Source organism: Plecotus auritus (assembly GCF_963455305.1).
Source record: "Plecotus auritus genome assembly, chromosome: 7".
Lineage (NCBI taxonomy): Eukaryota > Metazoa > Chordata > Mammalia > Chiroptera > Vespertilionidae > Plecotus > Plecotus auritus.
The window spans coordinates 37,776,304-37,792,812 of record NC_137774.1 but is presented as its reverse complement, the minus strand read 5'-3'; the positions used below and the strand labels follow the sequence as shown (position 1 = coordinate 37,792,812).

Below are 16,509 nucleotides of genomic sequence, written 5' to 3'. Positions count from 1 at the left end.
CCAAATCATTCCCTCCTGTGCCTGGGGTAAGTAAGCAAGTTGCCATCGTCTCTCTCGAACTCCTGTCATAGCTTCTAACTGGCCACCCTTCCCGCCCTCCTCCCTTTCAATCTACCCTCCCCACCACTGTCAGAATCATCATCTAATGTGCAAAGCAAACATCACTCTCCTGCCTAAGTCCTTTAATAGGGCCCATCCCCTCTAGCTCAAATCCCTTCTTGATATGACCCAACCTACGTCTCCAGCTGAGTCCCCACCATCCCATCCCCCACATGAGTCCTTCCCTCAGGCCACATCAAACCCCCAGGAACTCCCTCACCAAGTCATGCTCTGATTCTGCCCTGATTCTTCTTTGCTCATGCTGTTCCCATGCCTGGAATAACCCTCCCCACTCTTTCCTCCTGGCAAACGGCTCATCAGATACCCAGATTCAGCAGCTGAAGGGCCACCTCCTCCAAGAAGTCTTCCCTGAATACGCCCTAGACCCCCATAGGCAGAAGCAGTCACTATCCTAAGTCACAGCCCCCATGCTGGCCTCCATCAGGGCTCAGTGCTGGCAAACTGTATCATACCTCTAGTAATGGCCGCTCCCACCAGCCTGTGAACTCTATATGGGCAGAAACTGAGTCGCATTTAGGCCCATGTCCCAGGAAACAGAACGGATCCTGGCACACAGTAGGTGCTCAAGAAACGATTGGTGAACGGCTGACTAGACCTGAAATTTGGACTTAGTTTCCACAAGAAGAGTTACTGTATCACACAGGACTGACGACTTCGAGGGGCAAAAACGATGCTCTTCCTCCTTGAACAGCCCCCAGGAACAGACCCCGGCAGAGTCAGGCTAACTAACAGGAGGGCAGAAGGAAGACCTCAGAAACCTCGTTCTCACCTCCAGTTTCGCGAACTTGTCTGACTTGCAGCAGGCGTTCTCTGCGTTGGTGAGCTTGGTAAGCAGAAACTCCCTGAACTCGGGGCCCTGGAAGACAAGAAGCTCTGGGACTCTCCCAGCCTCACCACGGGCAGGCAGAACGGGGGGTCTAGGAGCACCCCTGAAAAAGCCCCTTCAGACACTGGATCACATCTAGCCCAGGCCAAGCCCAGCTGCTACAATGCCAACATGGAAACCAGCTCCCCGGGTCCTGGGAAATCAACCCTCCACACCCACAGTGGCATTCCCTTGCCTGGAGGCGACTTCTGCCCCCGGCTCCTGGTAAATAAAAAAACAACAAAAAACGCTACTTTCAGCAGAAATTTAAACACCCTGAATGAGACCCTGTGCTAGGCCAGGCTGGCAGCAGGAGCAGAGGTGGGGGAGACCCCAAGTAAAGTCCCCCAACCCTGCTGAATAAAGGCCCGGCTAACGTCCCCGCCCAGGTCCAGCCCCACTGCAATCCCTGCCATTCAGGCATGGAAACCTGGAGTTTGGATACGAGAGGAGCAGGAAGGAGAGTGTCTTACCTTCTGGAAAACAGGGGGGCTGGGCAGAGGCGGGCCAAAGGCAGGCACATCTTCCCGTGCGGTGACTGAGACCTGAAACAGAGCCTCGGTGTGGGCCAGGAGGGAAGAGATCCATGTGCCGTGCCCTGGCCCTAGGGCAGCCCCATTTCCCACAGCAGATTTCGCCCCTCCTCCCCTTGCCCTGGGAGCCATGGACAGTGTGGCAGAGTTCCTAGAAGTGGGCTGGATGGCATGGAACCATCCACATGCTCATATGCACCACTGGAGGCCAGACATGAGCCTGGCAAGATGAGTGGACAGAGCCTGGGACCCTAACTCTAATGCAGTGCAAGCGCTCAGGACACCTCACCTCCTGACCGCACTGACTGGGATGCTAAGCCCACGGGGGAGGCACGGTGAGAATTATTAGCCCTTTCACTGATGAGGAAACAGATGCCCAGAGACACGGAGTGACCCTCCCAAAGGCACACAGGTGATTCACCACCGAGATGAACAGAGAATCCAGACCCTGCTCTGGGTTCTTCCCACAACACTGGCTCCCAACCTGTCCACACTTAAAGTGCTTAAACAAGAAATACCAATTGCACAGGCTCCACCCCACGCCTGTATCAGCAGCGCTGAGGCGAGCCAGGGATCTGTAGCTGTGAGCTCCTGAGAGCCCCTGTGCAGTGGGCGGGTGAGCGTCGGGAAGCCCTGAGCCCCACACAGGGTCAGGCAGTCTGGGTGAGGCCTGAACCAACAGCACGGGGCCCGGGCTGGGAAGTGGGGGTGGAGGACATCAAGGTGTGCTGCGTGCTGCAGAGGTGGTACCAGGCTCTGGGTGGGTGTGCACCTCTGGCCAGCCTGGCGAGGCATGAGTTAATGGACAGCCCCAAGATGTTCTGTGTGGGGTGCCCCAGGCCTGGGACAGGCCCCACACCTCCATCTCCCTCTGCACGCAGGTGCCCTGGTTTCACCCATTCTCGGCCCACAAGGCTGCAGGCCTCTCTGGAGATCTGCCCTCTCCCCTCCCCAGGCGGGCGGCTCTGACGTGAGCACGGCCCTGGCCCACCGCCAGCTGCTGGCCTGTGAAGTAGGGCAGATGCTGAGAGTCGGCCAGACAGGGTGAGCAGGCAGCTCAGAGCCCGGCCAAGGAAAGGCCCGGCCAGGGTCTGCAGGGGAAGGGAGTGGGGCGGGCTGGTCAGTACCAAGTTCAAAGCTGTCTGCAGGGCCCACACAGCAGCGGCCACAGTGAGGAGCCGGGGTATGGGTTGCTGACGTGATTTCTGGCTGGTTCCAGCTGTCAAACACAGTTCCCCACCACCACCCACCATGCGCCATGGCACAAGTGAATAATGCCACCCACAGAGCCAGAACCTGGGGAGGGGGTGGTGGGAAGGCTCTTGACAGGCTGCCGACTGGGACAAGGCCGGCGGCCCTTCCTCTTCCCACCTGGACATCCCCTCTCAGGCGTGCATCAGCGTGAGCTGTGCTGACCGGGCAAATGGCTTCACGTGTGTTCTGAAGTCCACCAAGTGTGCAGGCAGACAAGCCCACCGCAGCAGCCACATCAGAAAGGAGGGAACGGGACCCTTTCCGTGCCGGCCATTCCACTCCATCCCCACTGTGCTCCCTCTCCTGACCCCTTTCCAGCAGAGCGCGGGCCTTTGTTGTTCCCGCCTCTTGGGGACGGTTGGGTTGCTGGGCTGAAAGCAGAAGCCCCACCTTCCTGTTTTCTAAATTCCTCCGTGCAGGCCGCCCAGCAGGGGCCAAGCAGGGCTCAGAGGCAGCCGGTTACTCAGGGGAAGAGACTCTTCAAGTCTGGAAAGCGGATGGAGGCGAGGTGGGGGGGGGAGCCTGTGAGGAACGAGGATGCACCAGGAGGTGGAAACCTCGCAGGCTCGTGCCCCCGTGGGGCCCGGAAACCTCAGAGACCCGCCCAGGTCGCTGGAGCGATGGACGGCAGGGAGGGGAAGGGGGCACACCCAGACCCCTCTCCAAGGATCGGCGTCACCGTCACGTTAGACTCCTGAGACCTGTGCAGGACTTCCGAGGCCAGGCACAGGGTGGCTCAGGCAGGAAGAGGAGGGAGGGAGTCCTGATGATGGCTCGGCTGGGATTCCCTTCCAACCTGGCAGGATGGGGACCAAATCTGTGTCATGCGCACCCACCCGGGTTTTGGAGCCAAATTCCGGCCTGCTCCGACAGCTCAGTGTCGACGACCACAGGCCGACCTGCACGAGGCGCCTCCACCGTTTCCCTACTAAATGCACCTAATAAAGGACACCTGAGGTACTACAGAGTTCCCCCAAACCACTTCTTATCCATCTCACACACACCTGTTTCTCAACTTCCCCGCTGCCCTTTCCCACCACGTCAGGGCTGGAAGGAAGTCTGAGGTTGTCTAACTTCCTCATCTCACACAGACAGAATCAGAGAGCAGGGACTGGCCAAGGTCACAGGCGGAGGACCAGAACCCCAGGCTCCGAGACTCTAGGCCTGGGCCCTTTCCTGCACGTTCCCACCCCACCCTCCCCTCCTTTCCTATTGTTTGTCCTCCCCCCTGGGGCTTCCCCAGGCACTGCTGAGCCCCAGAGAAACCTCACTCACCCTGCTTTTCCATCGCCCCTAAGCCTGCAAGCATTAGCTAAGGTTCCACCCTGGACCCCCTGAGGGACCTGACCAGGTCCTCCTCAGTCTGCTCATCACCTGGGGTTCACGGAGGTTTGGGGAGCACCTTGGAAGGCTGGTCTCCCTCCCTGCCCCCTGCCTCCCCGGCCCCATTCACAGATCTTGCCTTCCAACCTCCACGCTCTCCTGACAGGTGGAGCACAAGGCCCCACATCCCGGGGCCAGCCCGGCTTTTCCTGTGGGTCCTACTTCCCTGCTTCTCACCACCGCTCTCAGGAAAGCGCTTCTACCTGGACCGCAGACTGTGGCTGGGAAGACTTGGTAAAGACTTCCAGCATCAAAGCTGGAGGCGGGGTGCCGATTTGGGGACCTCTGATTTTTCTCTGTATTGTTCCACGCTGCTAAGCTCTTGGGAAAGTGGAGAAGCCAGTTAGCTGAGCTCCACGTCCTATCAGAAACTTTAAAAATGCTAAGCGTCCACAAGAGGGCCCATTCAGCCAGCAGAGGCCCAGCAGAGGAGCCACGAGTATGCATGGAACTGCCTGGCTGGGTCTGGGAGCCACCGCTCCCCCCGCCCCCGCCCCCCCCCCCCCCCCCCCGGCCTCTCGCCCACCACACACCTTTCTTTGGGGATCCCAAGCAGTAGCTCTTCTCTCTCTTCCCTGAAGGCTGGTTCTGAACGTCACCTGCATGTGCTCACGCCTGGCACACAGTAGGCACTGAGTGAATAAAATCTGCTTCCACCAACAAATCCAGCAGCTATTCACCCATTTCGGACAAAGCCAGTGAGTGAGCCTTCAGGGAGATGTCCAAACCACAGCTTCTCTCACTTTCCAGCTAAAACCGCTCAGTGAAGGAGGCCATGAGCATGGACATGGGCACAGGAGAGCGGGTGGGGTTGGTTTGGATGTGTATTTGTTGATTGGTTTGGGGGTTTTTCTGAAGCCTCATACTTGGATTTAAAGTTGATGTGAATTCTGCACTTACTCCATCTGGCTTTGTACTGATAATAGCAAGTATATAACATCATTTTCTTTTCCCAAAAACTTCCAGCAAAATGGGTACTTCATGCAGACAGCCCCGAGGTGCTAGGGTTTTGTAAACCCCCAGAACCAGCACCGGCCCAAGTTATGACAAGGGGAAACGTTTCCGGGCCTCAGAGTGTCCCATCAGCCCCTCCCTCTCCCTGCAACAGCGGCTCCTAACATTGTGGGGAGCGGGCGGTCCTCTGAGAACCTGAGCTGCGGCCTCTCTCCCTAGGAAAGGCAGAGAAAACGCAAAGAAGCCCATACACTCAACGTTCTGCACGTATCTGCAGGGGGTCCAAAGGCTATATAACATCCACTTAGAAACCCTGCTTCAGGCTGTCTCCCTGGGGTCTCATGCCCCCTAACACTGTGACACAGAGAAACTGATGCCCAAGGGGCTGGGATTATTTCTGGCGGAGAAGCGGAGAGGAGAGTTAGTGATTCAGCCACCGGAGGACAGTGTGAGGGCCGCTGAGGTGGTGGGCTCACCAGCATCCACGAGGATTTTGAGCTCGTTTGAAAGATGGCTATTTGGTCAGGGGGCTGAGACCCAAGTACACATTATCCATCCCCTGGCAGTCTTCAAATTAAGATCGAGCATTTATTCCAGAACAGCTAAAGCAGAGGGGCCACCCAGGGGCCAGGTCTCCCAGGCCCCTGTGCCCCACCCTTCTCACCATGAACACCTCTTTTCTTTCTTTTCTTTGTTGCCCACCCTCTTCCTTTCCGCTTCCTGACAGTCCTCTCTCTGTTTTCCTCCTCCCCTCTGGTTCTGCCAATGGCATTACCAGATTCCAAATAGGAGCATCCGGGCTTCTCAACCCTGAGGTGAGAAGGTGTTGAGCCTGGAGAGAACCAGATGGATGAGATGACCTCAGAGGGTGGGTGCTCTCCACTAAGAGTCTAGCCCAGGGGTGGGCAAACTTTTTGACTCGAGGGCCACAATGGGTTCTTAAACTGGACCGGAGGGCCGGAACAAAAGCATGGATGGAGTGTTTGTGTGAACTAATATAAATTCAAAGTAAAGGAGCGGAGGGGAGAGCAAGAGAACCGGATAGAACAGCCGGATCCGGCCCGCGGGCCGTAGTTTGCCCAAGGCTGGTCTAGCCCCCAAATCTCAGAAACCTGAGAGCCGTGGAAAATCAGTCACACCACAGCCAGGAGTGACATCTTGGAGACCAGCTCGAGGACCCACTGGGGGCTGCTATTTCCTGGTATCACTGAATCCGTCAGTGTGGCGAGGTGCCTCGGCCACCGCGCCCACCAAGGAGACTTTCTCCTCACCTTGTAGGCCAGGGTGTCCGTGCCCGGGCTCTCGGCCTGCACCACGATGTAGGCGTGTAGAAAGTTGGAGGCAATCATATCTGGGACGAACGGTGTGTTTTCTTCTTGGAAGATGATGGCCACAATGTCATTCCCAATGTGTCTCTTTCTCTGGAGCTAAACAAAAAGCACCCCATTGTTATAAGCCAGTTGGGAACATCCTGAAAGCAGAAGAGATCTATACAGGAAATTCCTCGTTATGCTATCTTTATACATAAGCCCTGGAACTCGGAGACCTAGCTCCCGGGAGCTTTTCATTTCATCTTTAGGAGCCATCAAAAAGGACAAAGTGGGGAAGTTGCCCAAGTTGTTAGGTCGAGACCAGCAGGCATCTCACTGAACTCTAGGGTGTGCAGAGCTCACACTCGGGACTCGGTGAGAAGAGTTAAAAGTTGAGGTCCATGTTTTACCCTAGGGCAGTGGTCGGCAAACTCATTAATCAACAGAGCCAAATATCAACAGTACAACGACAGAAATTTCTTTTGAGAGCCTAATTTTTTAAACTTAAACTTCTTCTAACGCCACTTCTTCAAAATAGACTCGCCCAGGCCGTGGTATTTTGTGGAAGAGCCACACTCAAGGGGCCAAAGAGCCACATGTGGCTCGCGAGCCGCAGTTTGCCGACCACGGCCCTAGGGGAGCCTGCAACTGAGCCAGGAGAAACACAAACACAGGTGAAGCTACCTGAGAACAGGAACAAGGCCACCAGCCCGCGAGCGGTAAATCAGCTCCTGCACACAAATGCCTGCTGCTGTGGGGTGCAGGGGGCAGGGAAGAGGGCAAAGTCAGAGGCCTGAGGGTAATCTGAGAAGGCTTCCTGGAAGAGGAGGTAGTGGGGGGACAACTGATGGGAATGTGGGTGAGCAGGGATGAGGCGGCAGATCATTCTACACCAGAGGGGAGCAGAACCATGCTTAGAGAAACATCGGCAACATGGCTTAGTGGAGGTCATGGCGGGGAGAGAAATCCAACCCTGACTCAGTACCGCAAACTGTGCCAGGTGCTTTCACAGGTGACCTCAATCACCACGCACCTGCTGTGCGTCAGGAGCCATGCTGGGCTATCCACACGCATGATTTCCAATGACAAGGCCCTGCTGTACACCAAGTGCTGGCGAGGTGCTTGTCTGTGCATTTGTTCCTTTATTAAGCACCTACTGCATGCAGGCCCTATGCGTCACTTTGAGTTTCTTGTTTACTGAGCACCTGTTTTATATACTGAGCCCAGTGCAGGGCACTTCTACACAAATTCTCTCACTTATTCTACACACACCATCTCATTTCTTGGGAAGAGAAACGTAGTATTTATTCAGTCCTTGCCAACAGCCAGTCTCGACAAACTTCCCACTTAACACAGATGAGGGTGAAAGCGAGTAGGGAAGGGCCCTCAGCCACAGGCTGGGTGGCGGGAGGGGCCGTGAGGGGACAGAGACCGAGGTGAAACAGAGCGAAAACCTGCTTTGGATACAAAGGAATCCTGTCCCATTTGTTTCTGGAACATTCAGTAGTTATTTTAGAGCCAAATCACAGTCCCATTTGCCAATTTCCTTTTTTTTTTCCATAGAAGCCAAGCACTGTTTACAGTATTACATCTGTGCTCCCGCCCCATCCCCTTGCTCAGAGATGGATGGGTCTGCGTCTGGCCAAAGTCCTGCCTTCCTTGCTTATTCTCCTAGAGACTGAAAAGGCAAAGAGCGGGGAGGAGAAATGGTGCAGCATCCAGAGATCAGCTGCTGGTTTGGGGGCTCAACAAGGAAAAAGCCAGGCCCTCCCAGGGGACACACAGCCGTCAGAAGCAGCAACGGAAAGGACGGAAAGGACGAGCAGGAAAACCCTGGGAGCCAGGTCTCCTCCAGGTTCTCTGGTTGAGGGAGGGGCTGAATTCCTGCCCGCGGGCAGGTGTGCTGAGCGACGAGGCTGTGAGACTAGAAAAGCTGGGGTGGGAGGTGTCTCGTGCACTAACCAGCTTTAAGTCACTGGGGCAGGAAGCGGGGCACAAGTGGGCTGGGTAGCGAACAGCTGTTAGGGAGGAAGGCTGCCGCATGCCAGGCATCGTTCTGAGTCCTACATTCAGAACCATGTGGATCCCCACAACAACGCTCAGACATGCATGGTGCTATCCCCATTTTACAGATGTGAACAATGAGGCCACGAGATCAACCGCTCACCCAGCATCACATACCCCGAAGTGCAGAGCTGGCGTCAAGCTGCCATCTGCAGACCCCGTCACGACTCCCCACCACCCCCCACATGACCAGGGACCCTGGGCTCTGCTCCCAGCTCTGCCCCAGCAACTGGGACACAGTCTTTTGACCGCACCGAGCTGCAGTGCCTCCCTGGTCAGAGCGGAATAACCACAGCCCTGCGGTCCTGTCGCACGTCGGTGTTGGTGAGATAATGCGATAGAACAGGCTGTGAGGGGAAGAGCATCACTGAACAGACTGGCCTCTTGATTATGAAGGGGGGTGGGGGGGACTGCAGTCCCTCAGGTAGATGGGACCAGAAGAAGACTCTCACCTCGCACGCCCCAGGCTCCCGGAACCCTCCCCACCCAGGTTACCTGCTGGGCGTCTCCCTCGGTAAAGGGCAGCTTTGTGGAGACGTGAAACATGATCTCCCTGTCCCGAAATATCGTGTACACCGACTCCACCCCCGTCTGTCCGTGGGTCACATCCAGGCCTCCTCGGAAACTGTCAGCACAAAATCGGGGCAAGTGCCACGGGGAGAGAGAGTGGGGGTTAGTGGGCAACTCGGCGCAACTTTCCCTAAAAACATGGGGCAGGTGAAGGGATGCGGGGCGTGGAGAGTTGGCTGAGAGACTGCGATGCGGGGAGAGCAGGCAGATCTGCCCTTCTGAGCAGACGAGCCCTGGCGTTCGCCCATAAACCCACACTAAAAAGACAAAGACAAATTCCAAGCTTTGGCTGCGTCCCCTCCATAACGTAAGTCATGTGGGAAGGGAGGTCGTCCACCCACAAATCCCAGACAAATGCTGTCCTGGGTGCCAGTAGCCCCTAAGTCTGGGCACCAGCCTATGCTCTCTGCAAGGCCATGTCCAAGTACTCGGCCCAAAGCCCAGGAAACCGGCCATCCTGCTGGGTGGTGGTGAGCCCCATAGGAGCCTCCAGAGTCAGCCTAAAGAGGTGACAGATGCCTGACTTCTGCCCAGCCAGCATCCCATGTGGAGACCGGACCCCACACGGCAGCACCCAGCCTGGAGGTACCCAGGGAGGCCCCCTCTCCCGCTATCTCCCCACTGGCAGGAAAGGAACTAAGGAACTGGGTGGCTTCTGGCAGCTGCCCCCTCTTCCTTTATGGAAACGGGCTGCTAGCCATGGGTCACATTCTTAGCATGAAGAGGAGGATGCAGGTTCCTTTAAGATGAAATCAAATAGACCCTGGACATCAGTCCCCCCAGGCTCTGCAGTACCGTCCGGGAAATGTGCTCAGCCAGCATGGCAGAAAGCACGCTGGGCCGGGCTCAGGAACTCCAGGTTCTAGACCTGCTTCCGCCCCTCAGTCAGCACAGGGCCTTGGCCTCTCACTTCATCTCTCTAGGCCCATTTCCTTTCTCTGTGAAATAAAAGGGTAGGCCTTGGCCAGCAGGGCTTGGTGGTTAGAGCATTGGCCTGTGCACCGGAGGGCCTCGGGTTCGTTTCCGGGTCAAGGACATGTACCTGGGTTGCTGGTTTGATCCCCAGCCCCATCGGGGCACGTGTGGGAGGCAACCAATCAATGTGTCCCTCTCGCGCCTCTCTCTCTCTCTCTCTCTCTCTCTCTCGCTATCTCTCCCTCCCTCCCTCCCTCCCCTTCCACTCTCTCTAAAAGTCAATGGAAAACTATCCTCAGGTGAGGATTAACAAAAATAAACAAACAAATAAATTTAAAAAATAAAGGGATAGGACGACATGGCCTCTGGGGTCCTTCCTGGTTTTAAAAGACTTTGTTGCATCTATTCTAAGATACATCCTTTCATACTTTACGATCTGTGAACTCTGGATGCACCTTACAAAGATGGCACCTCAGGGTCAACGGAGGTGGTAGAGCCACAGTGACATGCATCCTCTGTGCTCAGCACCAGTTTATGTGCTTCACGGGATTATCTACCTTAACCCCCAGCAACCTGTGGGGGCAGCACTGTTTTTATCTCCCTTTCACAGGTGAGGAAACTGAGGCTTGCACAGGTTAAGTCACGTGTCCAAAATCATACAGCTACCAAGTAATGGAGGCGGAACTGTAACTCATGTGAGACTGACTCCGGACAGTGCCAACCTTGAAGGAAAGGAGGATGGAGGAAGAGGGGGGCGGGAAGGGGGAAAGAGGAGGAGCGAAGGAAGCAGAGGAAGAAAGGGATCACAGAACACCTAGTACCTGACAGGCCTGGGGGTTATCACACATGTTGGGAGATCCTATTAACGTAGCTGCTGGAGTGGGGGATTCCGAGGGCTGCCACGTGCCGGCCATGACGCACAGCACAGTCCGGCCAGGTCTGAAGGTCCCTCCCAAAGGTGGCCTTTGCCAAGGAAAATCAAAGGCCAGAGTTTTCCAAGCAATAGCTCCCATATTCTTTCTGTCCACTTGGAGAACCACAGACTGTTGCATAGTAGATTCCTGCCAGGGGGAAGGGGCTAGGGCTGTGGGCTACTGTATTTCTTTCTACCAACTCTTAATTATGATTCTTTCTGTGTATTATCTAAAATGGATCATTTCCCCCAAACGGCACAGGGCTCTCTTCCCTGAATGCTGGCAGGTGAGTGATAGGGAAGGTGGATTCATTAAGCTCTCAGTCTGAGCCAAATGTAATTAGGAAGGCGCATCTGAGGTGGAGCAGTTTCATCATGCTTCCTAGGCCGGATGTCAACGCCTTTCAGAAAACCTGCCGTCCTTGATTATCCCCTGGACTTCTGTTCCCTTAGAAAGGAGTGTTGATCGTATGCTGAAAAACAACCCCGTGTTTCCTGTGTGTGTATGTGTGGCGGAGGGGTGGGGGGCGGGGGTTAATATATTTTTATTGATTTCAGAGAGAAAGAGAGAGGGAGAGATAGAAACATCAATGATGAGAGAGAATCACTGATCAGCTGCCTCCTGCATGGCCCCACACTGGGGATCGAGCCCGCAACCCGGGCATGTGCCCTGACCAGGAACCGAACTGTGACCTCCTGGTTCACAGGTCGATGCTCAACCACTGAGCCGCACTGGCTGGGCTCTTGTGTATGTTTTTAATTCTCACATGCCCTCCCTGAAACTCGCCCCTTGCCCTTCCTCCAAGTCCTCCTCCGTGGGGCTGCAGCCGTCACGTGGCTAACACCTACCCTTTGAAGTCCTGCAGGGTGATGGTATCCCCCAGCAGGTCCAAGAACTCCCTGAAAGCTGGACTCTCCTCATTGTTCCCAAACAGCTCCTCCTCCAGGGTCTGGAAGACAAACAGGCCAGGGGCAGGGGTTAGAAACAGCCTTCTTGGTGCCAAAGGAAGGAACATGGTTGTCCAGTTACTGGTCCCTTTCTCTCTTTCTCCTCGTCCCCCACCACAAGCGCCATCCAGTGGCTCTGTCCTCGCCTGGAGGAAGGACTGGGGCTCACTCACAGACCTGGATCTGGGGGGCTGGTTAATGAGGACTTTCTCTTCAAACACAAGCTGCTGGTCAGTACAAAAAGCAAAGCTAAAAAGCCCTGGCTGGTGTGGCTCAGTTAATTGAGCATCCCCCCACACACCAAAAAACAAAGCTGAAGCGAAGAGCTCTTAGACAGGGTGCCAAAAACCAATCCGTAGTGAAAAACTGATAGCTGGACTGCTGACCAAGGACGCCTACTTAGAATCTATAAAGAACTCTGAAAACTCAATAGTAATCAAAACCACAAGGAGATACCACTTTACATGCACTGGTGGCTAGAATCTAAAGGAAAGGAAAGTGTTGGTGAGGATGTAGAAAGATCAGAATCCGCATACGCTGCTGGGGGGAATATACATGGTGCTCTCACTTTGGAAAGTCTGGCAGTTCCTCAAAAGGCTGAACATAGAGTTACCATAAGACCCACAATCCCACTCCTAAGAGTATATCCAAGAGACATAAAAACATAAGTCCATACAAAAACTTGCACTGGAATGTTAATAGCAGCATTCTTCATAGGAGCCCCAAAATGGAAACAACTGAAATGTCCACCAGCTGACAAATGAATAAACAACATGTGGTATGTCCATACAATGGAATATCCTTCAGCCATAAAAAGGCGTAAAGTGCTGATTCATGCTACCACATGGATGAATCTTGAAAACATTATGCTAAGTGACGGATGCAGACACAAAAGTCCACATGTTATGATTCCATTTATATGAAACTAGAGGCCCGGTGCACGAATTCGTTCACAGGTGGGATCCCTTGACCTGGTGGGCAATCGAGGCCGATCAGAGCTGGTCAGTTAGGGAAGGGACCGCAGGAGGTTGGCTGTGGGAGCTCACTGAACACCCGGCCAGCCAGGGGAGGGACCGTGGGAGGTTGGCTGGCCATAGGAGGTTATATGTGGGAGTGCACTGACCACCAGGGGGTAGCTCCTGCGTTGAGCATCTGCCCCCTAGTGGTCAGTGTGTGTCGTAGCCATCGGGCAATCGGTCTTTTGGTCGACTGGTTGTAACAGTCGCTTAGGCTTTTATATATATAGATGTCCAGACCAGGAAACCCATAGAGACAGAAAGTTGATTTGTGGTTAACAGGAGGTAGAAAGAGTGGTGATGGAGAGTGACTGCTAATGAATGTAGACTTTCTTTGGGGTTGATGGAAAAGTTCTGGAGTTAGATAGTGGTGATAGTTGCATAATTCTGTGAATATTCAACTGAACTGTACACTTTATTTAGATATAATCCACATACCACTGTGAACTATATGGTATCTGAGTTATACTTCAATAAAGGTTTAAAATTTTTTTTTAATTTTAACTCAACAGTAAAAAATAACCCAATTAGAATATAATCAACAGTCAGCCATCTTATCTTTCTCTTGGAATCTTTCTGTACTGTTCAGAGATACAGAAGACTGTGCCTGTAAATAGCATCCTCTTCTTGCTTCTGCTTTCTATTTTAAGAATTAGGATCTACTGTGATTAACTTTCCTTTTGAAGTTTCTATTACTATGCTAATAAAAAAAAATAGTCAAAAGACACGACAAATTTCACCCGAGAGGATATACAGATAGCAAATAAGCACGTGAAAAGATGTTCAACATTATCAGCTATTAGAGAAATGCAAATTAAAATAATAACATATAAATATAATGAGGTATCACTGCACATCTATCAGAACAGCCAAAATAAAAAAATACTAACAACACCCAATGCTGCCAAGGATGTGGAAATCACAGACTAATCAAATATTGCTGGTAGGAATGCAAAATGGAACAACTGCTCTCAAAAATAGTTCGGCAGTTTCTTACAGAACTAAGCATATAAATACATATAACCCAGCAATTGTACCCCTGGGCATTTATCCCACAAAAGTAAAAACTTATGCTCATAAAAACCTATCTACAAATGTTCAAAGCAGCTTTATTCAGAATAGCCAAAACCTGGAAACAACCCAGCTTTGGGTCACCAGGTGAATGGTTAAACAGACTGTGGTACACCCACACCATGGAATACTACTCAGCCATAAAAAAGAATAAACTCTTGACATGCTGCAACACTTGGATGAATTTCACCAAGTGGAAAAAAGCCAATCCCAAAACTTTATATACTGTATGATGCAATTCAAAAAACATTTTTGAAATGACAAAGTTTTAGAAATTAGAGAACAGATTAGTAGTTGCCAAGAGTTAGGGACTGGAGGGGAAAGGGAGCATCAGAGGCAGGAGGGAGATTGGCATGGTTACAAAAAGAAAACACAAGATGTGCTAAAAGCAAAAAGGGCAATGGAATTCTGTATCTTGACTGTGTAACCTAAACATGTGATAAAATTATATAGAATGAAATACACACACACACACACACACACCCCAGATGAGTACATATAAAATTGGGGAAGTCAGAATAAGACCCATGGATTGTATGGCTGTGATATTGCACTATTTATATATATAAAAGCCTAAGCGACCAGCCGGCCAGCTGGTAGCTATGACCCACACTGACCACCAGGGGGCAGATGCTCAATACAGGAGCGGAAACCACAGGCATGGAAATATGGAACAGACTGATGAATCTCAGAGGGAAAGGGGGAGGGGGAGGGTGGGAAGAGATTAACCAAAGATCTTATATGCATACTAGAGGCCCAGTGCACCGGTGGGGTTCCTCAGCCTGGCCTGCACCCTCTCACAATCTGGGACCCCTTGGGGTATGTTGAAGAGCCGGTTTTGGCCCAATCCCCACAGGCCAGGCCGAGGGACCCCACCAGTGCACAAATCTGTGCACCAGGCCTCTATCCTATATAATAAAGAGGCAATATGCAAATTAACCATCACTCCAACACACAAGATGGCCTCCCCCATGTAGTCAAAGATGGCCGCCCCCATGTGGACATAAGATGGCCACCACAAGATGGCCAGTAGGAGAGGGCAGTTGTGGGCCATCAGGCCAGCAGGGGAGGGCAGTTAGGGGTGACCGGTCCAGCAGAGGAGGGCAGTTGGGGGTGACCAGGCCTGCAGGGGAGGACAGTTGGGGGTGACCAGGCCAGCAGGGGAGGGCATTTAGGGGCAATTGGACTGGCAGGGGAGTGGTTAAGGGGTGATCAGGCTGGCAGGCAGAAGTGGTTAGGGGCAATCAGGCAGGCAGGCAGGTGAGCGGCTGGGAGCCAGCAGTCCTGGATTGTGAGAGGGATCCCAGATTGGAGAGGGTGCAGGCTGGGCTGAGGGACACACACACACCCCCCATGCACGAATTTCGTACACCAGGCCTCTAGTTAGTTTTAAAAGACACTAGAGGCCCGATGCACAAAAATCGTGCAAGAGTAGGCCCTTGCAGCCCCAGCTGCCTCAGCCCTTGCAGCCCCTGCTGCCTTGCAGCACTACCCCCCACCCACTGTTCATTCCAGAAGGTTGTCTGGAAAGTCATTCAGGAAGGTCGTTCAACCCTCCGATCTAATTAGCATATTAACTTTTTATTATATAGGATTACCGGTGGGGGAAACTAGGTAAAGAGTACACAGATCTCTCTATATAATTTCTTACAACTACATGTAAATCTACAAATATCTAAAAATTAGTTTAATGAAGTTTTAAAATAGAAGGCAAAGCTAAAAACAATAGTAGGCTCTACAGCTATGACAGGCTTAAAACACTGAGTGGCCCACCGATCCATAGGCTCTCCCACAGTGGCAGGATCTGCAAACAGCTGAGGGCTCCACAAGCATCCACAGATGGCCATGAGCAGCCTCAGATGACGCAGACACTCCAGTCTGCACAACCGCTTGAAGGAGAAAGCCTCCAAGAGGTGTTCTTTAACACCTCCTGAACACGTACATTAAACAAAAAAGAGCCGGCCCCAGGTTCCAAGCCTTCAACGGGTAACAGAATCCAGTTAGATTTCAGTAACTTTTAATTTTTACAGTATTTCTGTTTAGAACCACCTTCATTTCATGTAAAACGATACTGATGTTCCAATTAGAGTATCAATATAAAAATTTCCTTTGAAAATAAATGCATTTCAGCCCGGCTGGCATGGCTCAGTGGTAGAGCGTCAACCTATGAACCAGGAGGTCACAGTTCGATCCCTGGGCAGGGAATATATCAAGATTATGGGCTCAATCCCCAGTAGGGAGCATAGAGGAGGCAGTCAATCAATGATTCGCTCTCATCATTGATGTTTCTCTCTCTCTCCCTCTCCCTTCCTCTCTGAAATCAATAAAAACATATTAAAAAAATAATAATAAATTCATTTCAGTTGGAAAATTTTTTAAAGAAAATATTAAGCAATTGATAGTACAGGCGTGATAAAAACTGTAACAGTGGAACAAACGATACTGAGTATGGTTTGTGAATGTCTGAAGTTTGGGACACACCACTCTCTAGCAGAGGCCTGCAAACTATGCCCTGTGGGCCAAGTCTGGCCTGCTGCCTGTTTTTATAAATAAAATTTTATTGGAACACAATCAGGCCAACTCATTTACATAT

At 52.5% G+C, this 16,509-nt stretch overlaps 1 protein-coding gene across 7 annotated transcripts in view; it reads right to left on the bottom strand.

The window, feature by feature from the left end:
* Positions 1-16,509, bottom strand: part of RAP1GAP2 (RAP1 GTPase activating protein 2) — a 227,803-nt gene that overhangs the window by 22,818 nt on the left and 188,476 nt on the right. For all 7 annotated transcript variants that reach the window (XM_080680772.1, XM_080680774.1, XM_080680776.1 and 4 more), the window contains 5 exons: positions 11,731-11,831; positions 8,979-9,108; positions 6,381-6,536; positions 1,459-1,530; positions 890-976 (listed from right to left, as the gene is read on the bottom strand). In XM_080680772.1, the coding sequence (XP_080536898.1) occupies positions 890-976; positions 1,459-1,530; positions 6,381-6,536; positions 8,979-9,108; positions 11,731-11,831 (546 nt within the window). The remainder of the gene's footprint in view (positions 1-889; positions 977-1,458; positions 1,531-6,380; positions 6,537-8,978; positions 9,109-11,730; positions 11,832-16,509) is intronic.